An 18,060-nucleotide genomic window follows, 5' to 3' on the forward strand; every position below is an offset into this window, starting at 1 on the left:
CCCACCTTTCATCCAATAATTCAAGAACCACATAATCAAAAGTTTACTAAATATAAAAATATTTTACTGTTCATATGGATAATGACTACAGTTAGTCGATTCAATTTTCATCAATGGTCTTTTAACTTATCCCGTCAAATCGATTGTAACAAAATAAAAGGTAAACACGATTTACGCCAAAACTTGCAACCTCATAGACTGTTTTAAGACGTAAGGTAAAATTGCAGGACTGTTCATTGCGTTAGAGTGATGCTTAGTAACTTGCGCACTGATAACACGATTTCTAGACGAGGATAGGGTGGAGTACTTCAGTGGTGAACCACAGGATACTCCATAAAAAGAAATCTTCACTCGTGAAGAAAGGCATGCAGATAAGTCTTTGCATTGTTTGTTCTAAAACATTTATTGCCATAGAAGATGAATATGAAGCTAAAAGCTACATCATGTTCACAGGGAAAAACAAATGGGATACAAGAGAAATAATTTATGCACACTAACACAAGTGCTTCCTATCTCAATGAAGAGATGATAACTTAGGGTTATCATCTCTGATTATCCCCTTGCCTACAAGAAAACAACAACCAATCAATATCAGATAGAAGACAATCTTCAGTCTGATATTCTGATCTCCACACCTAAAATGTCCTTCACCACCTCATACGTTACAAACGCAATTGCTATGGATGGGACCACCTGCAAGAGATCAAGATTCAAGAGAGATTAAGATTGCTAAAATCTACAGTTAATTGCTTTACATGAAGGTTGTGTTATGCAAAGTCCACTGATTAACGTGGTTCCACGCTAATTGTAAAAGACTTTTAAACAAATTCTAACATGAAACCAAAATTTTATAATCAATTCATAAATTAATGATTGTTAAACAACGTTTTCACTTATAAAGCGTAAAAGATTGTTTATGACTCTTAGATTGAGAAAATGTGAGACAAGGTTAATAACATAAAAAACCTAAGATAGCATGTTTTTATTGGTATTAAGATCATGCACTTCATCAACCTGAGCTCACTCTGAGCTGGATTAGTATATCATTTAAGTTCAAAATGTGAAATGTTTGGCTCAGACCACAGACACTTGAGTCTTACAATAACTCTTGAAAAGCAGACTTTGTTCTAATCAGGTAGAAGCTTGAGAAGTTCACAGCTTTAATCAGGGAAGTAATACTAACAGAGTATGATTGAGGAATCGCACACAGAAATCATTCCGATGATATAAATTAATGCATACACAATTGTTTTTTTCAAGAGAAGAAAGGAAAACCTTACTCTCTCAATGGATGCATATGTTTATGCAGATATGTTTTACCCACATTTTTTCAGAATGTAACATAATTTATGAATACTGGATGAAGCCTGACCTTTACAGAATTCGGCACCAGACCCTTGTATAATGCACCAAATCCCTCATACCGAACAGTTTTACTAAAAGCATCAATCATGCCACTGTATTCAAGCGGCACCTTCCCTCTTCCATCACCAGCTATGACAGAAGCAGCGTGGTTCCAACCCACCATCTGCATTCTTCGTCGAATGACATCAAGAGGGTAAGCAACGGTTTGTCCCATAGTTCCAGCTGCAGCACCACAAGCCAGGCGAGTTGTCACACTCAGCTCAGAATCTTGAACTATACCAAATGGATTGGATTTAACTAACCAATCTTTCAAAGACTCATACACAGCAAAGTTGAGACCCACATAAGGAATCTGAAAAACAGGAACAAATAAAGAGCAAGATTAAGTTTATAAATCCGAAGACAGCAGCAGAACCAAGAGCTTTCATTCAAATTTAAAGCAACTTTAGTTAGTTAACTATAATTACAAAGCACACAAAATATTTTAGAAGAATAACTTTTCACATTTCTATATACTTTAAGGAGTTAGAAATGAGAGAAGAGGTAGTAAATTAGTACATCTGGGATATTAGTTAATAGTTAGTTAGTTTGAGGGGGTTAGTGATATAAATAAAAAGGAGGACTGACGAGAGTGGGATCATTTTGTCAGCTATTATTTGTATATTGAGCTTTTGCTCTTTGTGAAGGCAGATCTTTTATGGAGGTGGAACCGTTAGAGGCAGAGATTTATCTCTTTTGTTCTATTCATTTTTTATTCTGTCAATTGTTTTGCCCCAACTCTTTTCTGGGTTTGTAACAAATATTGAGCACTTTGCAGAAGCATGATTTAGACTTTAGCGTCTGGTACACCTAGCTATTTTTCACCTAGAACCTATCATAACCAGGTAAAACCTTGTCGCGGTACCCCCCACCACAGTAGTACTACTAATTATTAGAGCTTACTATGGAGCGGGTCAGAGCATTGAAGAGTGGTAACTTGTAAGCCTATATGTAAATAAATTGCTCTTCGAAACATTTAACCAGTAGAAGAACAATTATTAGAAAATATAGTTAAATAGTAAATGTCTAACTCGTTAAAACCAAACATGTCAATTATAGGTGCAGCTTTATGATCAATCCTACACCCCGATGTTCTGCCATAACGTACTGACTAGATGCTATCTAACTACAGATAATAACCAGGAATAACTCACTAAAGACCTTAGTCACACATCCTTACCAATATACCCCACGTCCATAAGTGGCGCCAAAAAGCAATGAATTAAATTGTCCCCTACGAAGGGGGTAGACATTGACAAGAACTCAACAAAATCAAGTGTCATTGTTTCATAGGCTCTCCCCATCCCACAACTGCAACCTACAGGTCCTACATTGTTACTATCAAATGCAATATGAATTTCCAGAAAGCCAATAGTAGAAGAATATCATTAGAATTTATGATTCAGGACCATAATAATCAACTTCCTAAAAAGAAATTCCAGAAACATTACTCACAACTCCAATGACTGAAGGAAGCCAACCCTTGTATAAAGCACGTGGACCTTCTTCCTTGAGTACAGTTGACAGAGCATGAAACATTCCTCTGTACTGGTAAGGGGACTTCTCTGTCTGTGGATACAAGGAAAAGAAAACTTACTGTTGTATTAAGACAACAAAAAACATTAAGACACTTTGATAAAAACCTTTTTTTCCACTTGTAGCTATAACAAGTATCTTAATTCTATGCATTTCCAGCAACATTTCTGGCCAAAAGCAAGTAAAATAAGGACTAGATAAAAAGAAAAAAGAAAGTACCTGTACAGTTATTCTGCCTCGAACCATGTCCATTGGATAAGTTGCAGACATGGCAATTATTCCCGCACAAGCTCCAGCCCCAAGACGTAAAACAGGAGTCAGCTGAGCATCCTCTGGCGAAGTAGAAGGAAAAATAATATTTAGAACAAGGGATTTTATTATTGAGAAATTTCTTTAGGCCTACTTGTTTCCATTTGATTTTTTAGAATTTTTTCAAAAGGAAATTATTGAAGTCAACCTAGTGGGCATTAGGGTTAGCTTATTCTGAGTTCAAAACAATTAGCGATCAAAATTTTATTCGAAGAGTATGAAAAAGGACAAAAATTATATAGAGTTCCTTTACACACTTGTGGCGTTGCTCCCCAATATAAAAACACAGAATGAATAGTAATGTTAATGCCCAACTATGAAATCTCTAAAAAGGTGGATGAAGTGGTTCAAAATTAATATACATTTAATGTTCTACTGGAGAACAGCAACTAAAGAACTGAGTAAGTTTTATCCTTTCAGAAAAGTGATTTCCCCTCAAAATTATGAAACCCAAAACAAGCTACTGAACCGGTACTCCCCCTCCCTCAACAATAACACACATACACCACAAGGGGAAAATAAAAAACAAGGACATACCGTTTCCAGTTTGCTTCTGATACAGTTGTAGTATACCCCTGCCAGAAAAGGAACATTCAGTAAAGAAGAGGAGAAAGTGTTATGCATGAAATGCATAGATATAAAAATTGAAATTTCTTTGCACAGGAGTGAGTGACCCTCTGCTTTAAAGAACATTGTTTTGAAAGAAAATTTAAAAAAAAAAAAAAAGGATTGCAGAATCCCATCAGTAGAAGTTTATCAGCATAAAAGTGCATTACATGATTGTATCTCTAAAGGAAAGCTTACTTGGAAGCTTGCTCATAACTGAAGAACTTCACCGCAGAATTCGGGACTATTCGAGCACAATTAGTACCATTCCCTTTGAATAGCCCACGAAAACCCTCAGTTCTCCATATATATTTAAGACCTTGAATTGTTCCATTGTACTTTATATTGTGTGGATTCTGAACCTGTTAATGGCAAAGGTACATCACATCACACGTATGGTATTGATACATCCAGGCACCAACAAAAATAGTAGCTTGTCAGATGGACTTTTTTCATCACAAATAAGAACAAATGATAGCTAAAATCACATTTCAATGTAAACAACAAAATTGATTAACCTGTAGCAAAATCTTCAACCTTTCCAGTGGAGCAACTGCCGTTCGTGATCTACACATATACAAAAAGCTTTCAAGTCAACCAAAACTGAACATAATGCAAAAAGAACGTTGATATTAGTTTAAGCATAAAGCTACATGGACTCCAAACTTGATCAGATACTCATATTGGACAAGAACACACTAAATTCAATCCAACAAGGAAACAGGTTTTAATACAAATCAGTGTTACGTAAATTTTAATAAGTTGCCTCACAAATAATCAGTTACATAAACAAAAGAAAATGAAGCTTCTTACATGGCCCCTAAATTTACAATTGATCTAATCCATACACAGGGAGATGTACAGAAACCTATTTTTGCCATTTCCCACGTGAACAGTAACGCGCGCATGTTTAGTAGATCATATCATATTCCATTAAAGAAAAAATTAAAGGAAAAAAAAAACATAGAAAGAGATTTCGCGAAACAGAAAAACCAAGTGCCTCATTGCGCCCAGACAGTGAAACATAAAAGTTTAATTATTAAAACTAATCTAGCAGGTTTCAAACGAAGCCAGCAGCATCAAATTTCCGGAAACACTAACATTGAAAAGAAAAAAACTATTTCCGAATAATAAAATTGATTGAGCGTGCAATCAATGCACACATATACGCATGTGTTGAGGTGTGTGAATTTCCCGAAAGAAAAGAAGAAATAAAAGTTCAAGAAATGGGACGCACACTCCTCCGGCGACTCCACCGGCGACGAGGGACTTGCAGATGGTCGTAAAAGCATAGGAGGGAGGCTTAACACCTTCCCTGGCTAGGTTGGGTTCCTCAGTCAGATTCACGATCTTTGTCTCCGAAGCCATGGAAACCCTAACCTTCTAATTTTATTTTAAGGGAAAATAAAGTTAACAGTATGAGAAATTGAGATCACTGGTTCCCAACGCTTACGGCAAAGACATGTTTTGTGACGGTTCAGACCAGAGAAGTCACAAACACCACAACGAACTTCACCACTGTGACGGCGTTTGTGTCTATTGTACCATTCATACAATATATATAGATACGTGGACTCAATCCATCCCTGCGTAACTCTTCACTCCCATTTTAAATGAAATCACATTTCTCTTCTTTAATGTCTTTTTCATACATGTCTCGGCAAAAATAATAATTATACATCTCCTTATTTTATTTATTTATTTATTTTATAATAATCACAACAATAAAAGTAGAATATAGATTCTTAGATTTTATTATCAATTCTCACTCTTTACTTCATTTAACTTTAAAATTTTCATAATTTCTTTAAACTCCCTCACATAATTAATTTTGATAATAATTTCATAATTTATTTTGAAACTCGTTATTAAAAACTAGTGAGAATGTAAACTGAGAATTTATTATAGCTAATCATAATTTCTGATAGAAAAATTATTTTATAATATTTTTATGATCTTTGATGAATTTGGGTTAAAGTTTGAATTATGAAAAAAATTATAAAATGATATTTTATCAAAATTAACATTTGATTTTGATGTTTTGTTATGTATTTACTCGATATTTAAAACTTTTAAAAATATATATGTGATCTTAATTAATCTTTACATTTTTATAGCTTTTTGTATGAGAATATTTCATTTTATTTCTAGTTAATTTTGAATTTGACTTTAAATTTATTCTTAGTTTAAATTGCATAAATTACAATAAGTTAGTATATTTCAAATCAGACTATAAAAAACTGGAGTTGTCATTTTGTGTATAGTTTGTATTTGAACAAATGTACATTGAGATTATTTTTATTTTGTTGTTTTAAGAATGTTATAAAATGTAGAAATTGGAAATTTTGATGCTTTAGGTTAAAGATTGAAAGATCATTTTGGTTTGATTTTGAATTTCTTAGTTAAATTATAATTTATGAATTAATGTTGTAACAATGTTGGAGTTTATATGATATGATTTGGCGGGATGTTATTCGCAGACTGTAATGAGGTGTTTAAAATAATGTAACAATAGGAAGAGTTTGTAATTTTGATTTTTAATTCTATGTTGAAGATGCTGCATAATTATATTTTGTATTGTATTTTATGATAATGATACAAGTCTATGCCCTTTGCGTGATAATCTGTTAAACTACAAGTTGTAGTTTTAACTATTCTAAAATCTTGAATGATGTTTTTGATTTTAAAGAATTTTTTATTTTATTTTTAATTTGTTCCAAAATTAATCATTCAACCTGTTTAGTAAAATGAATGTGTTTATTAAAAGAATGAGACTATTTTCATAAATTATTTTAAAATATATATTTATTATTATTATTATTTTTAATCAGCATGTAAAAATAGCAAAGTTACTAGAACAATAGAAGTATTTGTTATTTTTATTTTTTTATCAGCAATGAATAAATAAAATTAAAGGATACTTCAGGGGTATCCCAACCCATATACAGTAACCAGAAGTGGACTTCCTATTCCATTCACAAGAGAAACTCTCCTTTATGGTTGGATCATAACAACCTTAAAGTGAGAGAACCATACTCAAAAAATAACCAACAGGTTACCTCATAGCATAACACCCAGAAGCGAGGCCACCTACATTCACCTCGCCACACAACGAGTTACCCAAGCACGTTGCATAATTTCGGCGACCACCGATTACCCAGATATGTGGAAGTCCACTTCCTCGACCGCCGATCTTGTTGACCAACTTCGACGATCACCAACTACACACACATGGAGATCGTTGTTTCATCGACCGGCGATCATGTTAATCTTTGCATAACTTCGACGACCACCGACTACGCACGCATGGGAATCGCCATTTCATCGACCGGCGATCATGACGACCTTTGCATAACTACGATGACCACCGACTACGCATGCATGGAGATCGCGTTTCATCGACCGGCGATCATGTTGACAACCAGAATTGTTATCTTTGTTTCATCGACCTTCCTATTTGTTATTAAGGCATGCAAGAATTGTTATCTATCAGAATTTCCTTTGAACCACAGAGAATGTTTCAATTATTTAATTACTGTTGGATTTTTCCTCTCTTTAGAATGTAATGCTGATTTTGAAATACGTGAAAAATAAAATTATTTGAGCGTATTTCCTCCACACTTCTAGAAAGACAAATACCCACCATTAAAAAAACTATTTATTTCTTTTTTTATTATTATTCTCTGCTGCTACGTCTGCATCCAGGTCACCAATGGGTGAAAGTGTTGGCCAAACCATAAGGTGCGCGAGCGAGATGAAAACGACCACGATTTGGTATTTTTCCTATTATATTTGCTTTTTAATTTTTTATTTACATTTTTTTATAAACATCCCAACATATAACTCTATAAATAAGTAAAAATTTTAATGAAAAATTTGAAAACTTTATGCATTAGGAGGTACAACATATTCCTCTTATTACAAAGAAAGGAAAAAAAATAAATGTACACTGAAAAATCAATATTGATTATCTATACTAATGTACAAAATATTGACCTTATTTAATAACCAAAAGTTAATAAACTATATTGGTATTGTCTAATGCCAAAAAACTAATAAATTAAAACAGCAAATTCCCATAGTGTCAGATTTGATTGCAACATAAAAAATACTTCTATGTATTACCCACATAATGAGATGAAGGTGGCGAATAATAAGAAAAAAATATCATCCAAAGTTTACATGTCTTTTAATGAGAAGTTTGACCAGTACTCAATATCTAAGTCTGAGTCAAAATCAATGTGTGATAGATCCATGTGTGACTGCTCGCTTTGAGTTTCCTTGTGAAGGGTGGAAATCTCATTTGGTATTGAATTTTCCAAACTTTCACCCTCATTTGGTATTGAATTTTCCAAACTTAGAGGTATAGCAGAGGCATTGTAGTGTTTGTTAGTATCTGAATTGATTGGAGAATTGCGAAAACTGTCTTTAGGAGTAATCTCTTTTTCATGATCAACCATAACTTTGTTGTTTTGACAATGAGAAACAATCTCCTCATTACATGTTGTAACAACAGGCTGAAAGAATTGATTGGTTGTCATTATAGGATGTGTTTCAAGAATCGATGAGTTGGTGGAAATTTGTGATTGATTCCTTGACAATGGGAGTGTGTTTAGACCTGAGAGTGAGGATAAAATAAAAGTGTAAAAATTAAATTGATAAAATGACAATAATATTGTATAATCAATATAGACAAAAACAATTATAATTATACCTTGGAATTGATTTTTCTTTCCCGGTGGCCTGCCACGAGGTCTTTTTGCAATTATAGGCTCATTTACTGCTTCACTATTTTTTCTCTTCTTTGACTGTTGCAACGGTCCACTGCATGGCTTTGTGTTTTGTACATAAGCGGTGGTAGCAGCACACACACCTAACAAAAGAAAACAAAAATTACTCACAAATAAGAGTTAAAAACAAAAAAACACCATTCTTGATTTTTGAATTGACAATTAAATAGGGAAAGAAGTTTATACCATAAGGGTTTTGATGAAAAGTTGTAGAGGATGCATTGTTAACCGGGACACTTATCGGGACTGGCCTCTGAAAGGCATTGTAAGTATTGACGGCATTGTGCATGTCTTCCACCAATTTCTGAACTCTATATTTTTCTTGAATGATCAAACATTTTTCTTTATCCAATACTATCTTTTGTCTTCTCAAAGATATATAATCAGTGAGTATTTTGCCCAAATTAAAGGAAGTGTTGGATAGCTAGAAAACAAAAATGAAAGAATTAAAGAAATGTGTACAGAGAGAATGAGAAAAAGAAATGTGAGTTGTTAATGGGGAAAAGTGTAACCTGACTCAGTGGCGAACCGACAAAGAGGGAAGAAGCCTCCATGCGAAAGGTGGCTCGTGTTTGGGATAAGTTGTTGGCGCAGAGGTAATGATCTACTATCAATGCAACTTGAGATGGAGAAATATTAATCTTTCCCATGTAATCTTCCTCTTTCACTGTTTCTTGTATTACCATTCTTTTCTTCTTCTTCTGATTTTGATGAGAGTGACCAATTTCAAACTTTGAAGAGGATGGAAGGGAGAGATTCTTATTCACTTATTTATAGAGTGGTCATGGATTGGATTTTAAAATCCAATCCAAATCAAAATATTTGGACTAGATTTTAAATCCAAATATATAGATTGGATTTTAAATTCAAATATTCAGATTTAGATTTTGTAAAAATCTAAATTAATTTTATAAAAAATATAGATTTGGATTTAAAATTCAATCGAAATATTTGGATTTAAATCTAAATATTTAGATTGGATAATCCAAATCCATATATTTTTATAAAATTAAATCCAAATATTTAGATTGGATTTGACCAAATCCATATATTTTTACAAAATCAATTTGAATTTTATAAAATCAATTTGGATTTTATAAAATCAATTTGGATTTGATCTGATCCAATCCAAATCAAATCAAAATCCATATTTTTATAAAATAAATAGTTGGATTTTAAATCTAAATCTATATTTTTTTTAAAAAAAACTAACATATTAATATAATAATATGTAACAAAAAGTTTAATATTATATAAATATTAAGAAAATATTATAAAATTATAATTTAATAATATCACAAATTTAATGATATAAAAAATTATAGCTACTATTTTTTCATAAATTTGAAACTAGTTAATTTTGTTTATAAAAATGTAGAGATAGCATAATCATAGAATATAATGCCTAATTGGTAACGTCATAAATTTAATTTTCCTATGCACATGCAGAAAATTAAATCACTAATCTGGCTCGTTATAATCCAATTTACAAATGGTAACATGTAATGTTGTCAAAACATCACAATCATTTTTTTCACTATCCACTATTTCCTACTTAACCCTACTTTTTTCCTTCAGTTCTTTGGTTTCACGAATAAAGATTATTAGTTAAATCTATCATAATATTTTCTTTATCCAGCTCCTACTCCAAGAAAGTTAATGAATATCATGTTGGACTTGTTATAACCAATTTAAGAAGCTATATGCCAATTTAAGCTTGTTAAGGAAGAAGCTAACCATTTTAGTTTTTCGATTGAACTTCTTGACAGTGCCCGTAAACCCTGAAAAGGTTCCAGATACAACAAGAACAGTGCCACCTGTGACTATGACCTGCTCATAGGTTTTTTATGGGCTCATGAGATTTGCACCCACTATTATGGGTGGTCTGATAACGACTCGATAGCGGGTGACACGATAAGATAGGTCCAATAAAGACTCATTAGGATAAACTTTAAATGGCTCTAATACCATATTAAGAAGTGGACTTTAAGCCTAATTCAACCCTATAAAACTAACTGAATGAATTAAGATTTGCACCCACTTATATACAATGAAATATTCTCATCACTAATCGATGTGAGAACTCCAACATTGTCTACTTTTAGATTTAGTATCAACAATAACATTCAAAACATCACGGTTCTAATTCTGCATTATGAGTCCCGGAGATTAGAGCAGTTCGTTTCTCTTCTTCCTCAAAAGCTTGGTCAGTTTTTTCTTGTTCTTCTTTTACTTCTCTGAAGATTGCATCCACATCTTCAGCAGATAATGACTTAGGTCTAATGATCTGTCTCTTTCTGTATAAGTGAAAATAATCAAGAGATTTTAATCATTCTAAACAGAAACAGGAAAAATATGCATTAGAGACATCAGTTTTTAGATATTTTCAATATCTGAAATCATTAATTAAAACTTAAAACGTATATATGCAAACTTAAAAGACACACCTGCTTGTAATTGTAGAAAATGTTAGCAACTCAGTTCATCATAACTTAATTAGGAATAGGTGTCACTTCTCAAGACAATATAACCTTGTTTTGATTAGTTTATTCATAAACACTTATAAAAAAACTAGAAAAATGAAATAAGATTCACCCGTTAACAACAATTAGTTTATAAATATGTTTTTTTTATTAGATTCAAGAATGCATAAGTAAAATCAGTTTTTTAGAAAAGTTAAAATCATTTAGCATATCCAAAAAATCATTTTGTTAAAATCATTTTCCAAACTTTGATAGTAACAGTATCAAACCAACTCTAACACGGTGTCCTTTTTCAAAGGTCAGAGTTTTCAAAATTGGGGAGGTGTAGAAAAAAAAACGTAGGGGTGCAGGAAGATACTCCCTTCAGCTATTACTGAGTTTTCAAATGGGGCCATTCTGTTGCTCTATTTACACCACCCTTTTAATATCAGCACAATCTTTTGTACACAAACCTGGGACCATTCTGCTAGCCTATTAATTTCACTGTTCGAACCGACTTTTAATATCTGCACCGCTTTAACTAAATAAATCTGGGGCAAATGCTCCCTGCACCCAACACTTTTGAACCTGCATCCAACGTAATTTCAAAATTCCAAAAATATCCTTTATTCTGGAAATGAAAATAATGTATTCCGTAAAAATAAATCTGGAAGAGATTTTTGTGTTTTGGATATAAAAATCCAGAAAAAAAAATTAAAATCCCATTCTGGATAAAAAAATCCGGAACTGAAAATAATACATTCCAGAAAAATTTATCTCAAAGAGATTATTGTGTTCTGGAAAAGGGGGTCTGAAATGTAATTTTATATGCACCCCATTTTTTAAGGATATTTTCGGTTTTTCTCCTGTGATTGGGTGCAGTGATATGGTGCAGGAAGCAATTGCCTAAATCTGGGTTCATTCTGCTGACCCAGTAGTTTGCTGTTAGCTACCTCATTTTAATATCCACACCACCTTTAGTAGACAAACCTGGGACCATTCTGCTGGCCCAACAATTTCACTGTTTGCACCAACTTTTAATATCTACACAGCTTTTACCAAATAAACCTGGGTCCATTCTGCTGACCCAGTAGTTTTGCTATTCGACACTTCATATTAATATATAATCTATGAGTAAAAAATAAAATAAAAAAAATAAGCACAGTAATATGGTGTTTGATAACTTTATAAATAACTTTTATGAATATAAAAAGTCGAATATTTAATAATAAACCTTATATTTTAACGAATGTGATTTTAATCATGGTGGGTTGATCTCTAAATACAAGATATTGACAATTTATTCATACTTATTTGTTACCAGTATTAAATTTATATGGCAACATATTTCAAAAGTATATTGAATAATTAATATACGAAAAGAGAAAAATAGTAATAGAGTGAAGATTGTGATTTCTAAAACTAGTTTTTCAATGTTTTAAATTTGTATACCAAAGACGACAATCCACGACGTTTATTATTTAGGAATTATAAAAATGGATGACATTTTCAGAAAAATAATAATGCAAAAAAAAAAACTTATAGATTTATTGAAACAGTATCTTGATTATGTAATAGATTGAGTTCAATTTATGATTTGAAGGGAAAGGGTTACAAGGTTAGGGTTTTGCATTGGAGAGAGAGGAGTGATGAAGGAGCGAAGACGCGCAACGTCCATTGGAAGTGCTTTCTCTTTTATTCTATTTTTCTTTCACAGAACAGACAACACAGTACACAACGTTTTTCACGTGACCAAATATATATAATAAATATTCCGATTATTAGTCCCACCATTTAAGTGTCAAGTAAAAATGTTTCCGTATACCAATAGTCTCACATTGTTCAGGAATCGAGACAAATGACAGTTTATATACTCTCTTCACCCTTCGAGGCGTCTTTTCAGAACAAAATCGTGACAAAGCACCGACCTCCAAAGCAGATAATACCTCGAATGCGGTGATTGACCCTAGCGATGCTGCCCAACGAACTTGAGGTCGAAACAATGGCGCCCACCATGGGGCCGAAGAGGTTCCTTCGCCCCTCAACTAAGGGGGATCCACTCCCCTTAGACCTCGACTGGGGGCTTGTTCCCGTAGCCGATGACAGTTTATATACTATTTTCTCCCCCTTCACTCTTCAAAATGCCTTTTTAGGACAAAATCGTGATGGAGCACCGATCTCCAAAACGGACAATACCTCGAATGCAGTAATTGATCTAACGATGCTGCCCACCGGACTTAAAATCGAAACAAAAAATAAATTCATGATTAAATTTTAAAACGAATAATATCTTAAATACAATAATTAATTATAAATAGGAAAACATGTAAGATCTGTTTCCAGCCCAAAAGCACTTTACGGCTTTATGAAACGGTTTGAGAGGACGGACACTCTCCTTTTCACTTTACTTAGTTCACCCGTGCTAGACGCATAATTATTTGGTCATTCAATTTTTTTAAATAATATATTATATTTTAAATTCTAAAAGTTTAGTATTTTTTTTTAAAGAAATAGAAATAAACAAATATATAGGAACCAGATGTCATAGACATATCACTCAGAACATTTCGGACATACAAAAGAACATTTTATTTATTACCGAAGACTGAAATGAAAGTTTAAATTCATATTCCGTGTTAATTATTTAGAAAAAATAGTAATTTTGGAAAAATCAATATTTTGAAATAGATTTAAATCAAATTAGTTAATTTGCATTTTGTATTCAATGATACATAATATAAAACTAATTTATACATATATATTAGATGAGTTGTCGAGTGTTTTATATAATGGTAAAAGTTTTTGAACATGTTCTACCTTAATTATACATAAATATGTTCAGATATTATGTTGTTAGCTAAAAACTTAATTATGGTAAAGATTCTAACCTGCTCCCGTGATTGACCATATTTAAAATAAATTAACAAATAAATCTCTCATTGTTTGATGTTAGAAAGAAATCCTAACATTATTAATGATTTTTTTATTTATTTCTCAGCCTAACATTATTAATGATAACTTAGAAATATAATTCTTTACTTCCTAAATTCACTTTTACAATAAGATGATACTTTCTAAATTCATAAACTTGATACCATTAAACATTTTAACTTTATAGATTGAATTTTACACTGTTTTGTTTTTTAAGATGTTCTCTTTGATCAGAAAAGAATGTCTTGATCTTAATTAAGCTAATGACACAACAACCAAAAATAAGATAAAGAAAAACTATAAAAAATATGAAATTTAAAATTCTATAATTTTAAGTAATTCAATTACTCAAATTAAATTCTAAAATTTTAATTTCCTTTTAAATTTATTATTTGGACATGTCTATCATAAACTAGTTTAACTTTTTTAAAATAAAAAATTACAGTCTTAAAATTCTCTATTCAGATATACCATAAAACATTAATTTAATTTGTATTCTCAATAATATAACTTGTATATAGATTTTACATTTTAATAAGTCATTTGAAATACCATAAATAATGACTTTGAAAAGAAAATCATAATATGTGCATATGAGGACAATAAATTCATGCGCCTGAAAATTGACTGTTAAATATAATCATTATATATTATATATTGTCCTAATTGGAGACTTATACAACCTTATTTCTAAGAATCATTAATGTTATTTATAAAGTCTAAATAGATTTAACAACAATACATGAAATTATGTTTATATCGTAAATAAAGTTTGTTTTGATAAAAATAGTAAAAAATAACTGTTCTACAATTATCTTTTGAAATAAAATATTATTATATAATTATATAATAATTTATTTAAGTGTAAAGTGAGTGCAATGAATTTTAAGGTATATTACTTTTCAAAACTTATTTTGAAAGTAATTTTTTTTGTGACATTATATTCAAAACTATAATTAGGAGCTACATAAGTAAATAAATGTTCCTTATAAAGAAATAAATGTACATAAGTAAAAATATTAATATTGGTTATCTATATTACTACTTGATATATATATATATATATTACTACTTGATATATAATATATTGACCTTATGTAATGACCAAAAGCTAATAAACTATATTGAACTTATCTAATGATAAAAAATTAATAATTAAAGAATAATGTTATCCACAACATATCTCTTGGTGTAAGATTTGATTGCAACATTAAAAAATACCTCTATGTATTATCCTCAAAATAAGTTGAAGGTGGTGGATGATCAGAAAAAACATCATCCAAGATTTCCATGTCTTCTAATGAGAAGTTTAACTACTATTCCATATCTAAATCAAAATCAATGCGTGATAGATACATGTGTGACTGGTTGTTATGAGTTTCTTTGTGAAGGGTGGAAACCTCATTTGGTATTGAATTTTTCAAACTTTCACCCTCATTTGGTATTGAATTTTCCAAACTTAGAGGTATAGGAGAGGCATTGTAGTATTTGTTAGTATTTGAATTGATAGGAGAATTGAGAAAACTGTCTTTTTAGGAGTATTTTTTTTTCAGGATCAACCATAACTTTGTTGTTTTTACGGTGAGAAACAACATCCTCATTACATGTTGTAACAACAGACTAAAAAAATTAATAGGTTGTCATTAGAGGATGTATTTCAAGAATTGATGAGTTGATGGGAATTTGTGATTGAATCCTTGACAACAAGAGCGTGTTTAGACCTGAGAGTGTGGATAAAGTAAAAGTGTAAAAATTAAATTGATAAAATGATAATAACATTGTATACTCAATATAGACAAAAACAATTATACAATAACAAAAATAAAATGGAGAAAACTATGAAAAAAAATATGAAATTTAAAATTCTATAATTTTAAGTAATTCAATTATTCAAATAAAATTCTATTTTTTAAAAAATTTCTTATTTGGACAATATGTTTTATCATAAACTATTTTAACTTTTTAAAAATAAAAATTACAGTCTTAAAAATTCTCTATTGAAATATATTATATAAAATATTATTTTAATTTGTATTCTCAATAATATAACTTGTATATAGATTTTACATTTGAATAAGTCATCTGAAATACCATAAATAATGATTTTGAAAAGAAAATCATAATAAATGCATATTAGGTGGACAATTAATACATGGGTTTGAAGATTAACTGTTAAATTTTTTCTTAAAGAGGAGTTATGGTATAATCAATATATATTATCCTAATTGGAGACTTATACAACCTTATCTCTAAGAATCATTAATGTTATTTATAAAGTCTAGATAGATAACTACAATACATGAAATTGTGTTTATATCGTAAATATAGTTTTTTTATACTTCAAATAGTAAAAAATAACTATTCTACAATTAGCTTTTGAAATAAAATATTATCATATAATTATATAACAATTTATTTAAATATAAAGTGAGTATAATGAATTTTAAGATATATTAGTTTTCAAAACTTATTTTGAAAGTGATTTTCTTTCGGTGACATTATATTCAAAACTATAATTTAAAAGCTTCAATCATAGAAGTTTATGAAAATGGTCAACTTTTTATAATCTTCTTTAATGGCAACAATTTTGCCACTGAAAGGAATATGAACATTTCTGTTATTATTTAATCGATCTAAGCAGTTACCTCAATGCTTTGGTGATTAATTTAATGATTACGGTTAATTGAACAAATGGGCTTTTCAGCTCAATAGTCACAAGTAGAATATTCCTTAATCATATTAATATAATTTGATTGCTTCTACACATATTTTCAAGACCATATACAATAATAAATATTACCATTTCAAAAAAGTGAGATAAATTTAAATCTAATCACTAATTTTCATTAAAATTAAACAAATTTACGTGCTTTATCAGCTCAAATCAATTTAGACATTAATCGGTCCAATTAATTAAAATGTTTCATTTTTTATTAGTAGATTGATTTTCCCAATACTATTCTTATATTTTATCATGTTAGATAATTATTCTAATAAGTTTAATAATTTGACTATTTTTAAAAATGTTTAATTTTTGGTGTATTTTGGGCAATTTGATTTTATAACAACACCTATTGGCCAACAAAGTTGTTATACCTAAGAAATTCATTTGATGAAACTGAAATTCCAAATACTAAATTAGAATTCAACAGTAACATCACAACACTGGAAGAATAAAAAAATATTAATTGAACATTTTAAATATGTTTTGTAAACACTTATATTGATATATTTCTTTAAATATTTTAATCTGTTAAAATTTCTGAAAAAAATATTAGAAATCAGACAATTATAAAAAAAAAAGATTTGCATTGGAACAAATTGTAGTTAATAACAAAAAAGGTTTCGCTTAACTTACCTCAAATAAAAATAAAACATGTGCCAGCGATGGTTGCATACATGGTGGATTGTAGGTTTAAGTCACATCAATCAACTGCGAGAAAATTATTTAATCTGAATACTATGTTTAAAAAAGTTTTACTAATATTTTATTTTATAAGTAACTAAAGTTGATTAAAAATAATGAAAATATGGATAAAATCTTATTTCTGTTTGGATTAGGGAGATGATATGCAAGGATTTGATGTTTGGATTAGGGAGATGATATGTGAGAATTTGAGGGAGTGGATGTGTGAGTGAGTGAAAGTGTGAAGAAAGTGAGTCTGTTTGATTTGAGGTATGTTATAATAGATTTATCAGAAAAGTTTATTAGAGTTTGTAAATGATATGATTGAATACGAGTTACTTAATATTATCGAAACATGAAACAAATCATAAAAATAATATTATCTAAGCATATAAAAATTTATTGTTATATTCATTTATATATTTTGAAAGTTTTTTATATTTATTGATTTATATTGTATGTAGATATTTTAGAGGATATTTTATAATAAAAAAATATTATATATAGAGTGAATTGTACAACAAATTTATTATAAAGAAGAGAAAATATATAGAATAAAGTATGAAATATCATAATATGATAATTATAATGAAAAAATAATAAAAATAAAAGTATT

General features: G+C 30.1%; 2 protein-coding genes across 2 annotated transcripts; both read right to left on the reverse strand.

Moving 5' to 3' along the window:
- Window positions 1-384: 384 nt before the first annotated feature.
- Window positions 385-5,503, reverse strand: LOC137831882 (mitochondrial adenine nucleotide transporter ADNT1-like). Its single transcript, XM_068639764.1, has 8 exons — window positions 5,093-5,503; window positions 4,374-4,422; window positions 4,054-4,217; window positions 3,787-3,824; window positions 3,160-3,272; window positions 2,860-2,973; window positions 1,373-1,717; window positions 385-693 (listed from the first exon to the last, which is right to left on the reverse strand). The coding sequence occupies exons 1-8, from the start codon at window positions 5,221-5,223 to the stop codon at window positions 610-612; spliced, it is 1,038 nt and encodes a 345-aa protein (XP_068495865.1). The 5' UTR covers window positions 5,224-5,503; the 3' UTR covers window positions 385-609.
- A 2,530-nt stretch (window positions 5,504-8,033) lies between these two features.
- LOC137833519 (uncharacterized) lies at window positions 8,034-9,331 on the reverse strand. The gene is made up of 4 exons (XM_068641863.1): window positions 9,158-9,331; window positions 8,832-9,069; window positions 8,570-8,728; window positions 8,034-8,473 (listed from the first exon to the last, which is right to left on the reverse strand). Exons 1-4 carry the CDS (start codon window positions 9,329-9,331, stop codon window positions 8,034-8,036), a joined length of 1,011 nt encoding a protein of 336 aa, XP_068497964.1.
- Window positions 9,332-18,060: the final 8,729 nt, after the last annotated feature.

The sequence above is a fragment of the Phaseolus vulgaris genome, chromosome 6, assembly GCF_000499845.2.
Source record: "Phaseolus vulgaris cultivar G19833 chromosome 6, P. vulgaris v2.0, whole genome shotgun sequence".
In the NCBI taxonomy this organism is placed as follows: domain Eukaryota; kingdom Viridiplantae; phylum Streptophyta; class Magnoliopsida; order Fabales; family Fabaceae; genus Phaseolus; species Phaseolus vulgaris.

Excerpts from the sequence above, each read along its gene's own strand:
- LOC137831882 (XM_068639764.1), bottom strand. The coding sequence starts at position 5,223 with ATGGCTTCGGAGACAAAGATCGTGAATCTGACTGAGGAACCCAACCTA. Across the intron at positions 2,974-3,159 it reads GAGGCAGAATAACTGTACAG|ACAGAGAAGTCCCCTTACCA; the intron begins GTACTTTCTTTT and ends TTGTATCCACAG. Across the intron at positions 694-1,372 it reads TGGTGCCGAATTCTGTAAAG|GTGGTCCCATCCATAGCAAT; the intron begins GTCAGGCTTCAT and ends GATCTCTTGCAG.
- LOC137833519 (XM_068641863.1), bottom strand. The coding sequence starts at position 9,331 with ATGGTAATACAAGAAACAGTGAAAGAGGAAGATTACATGGGAAAGATT. Across the intron at positions 9,070-9,157 it reads TCGGTTCGCCACTGAGTCAG|CTATCCAACACTTCCTTTAA; the intron begins GTTACACTTTTC and ends TTTGTTTTCTAG. Across the intron at positions 8,729-8,831 it reads TTTTCATCAAAACCCTTATG|GTGTGTGTGCTGCTACCACC; the intron begins GTATAAACTTCT and ends TTCTTTTGTTAG.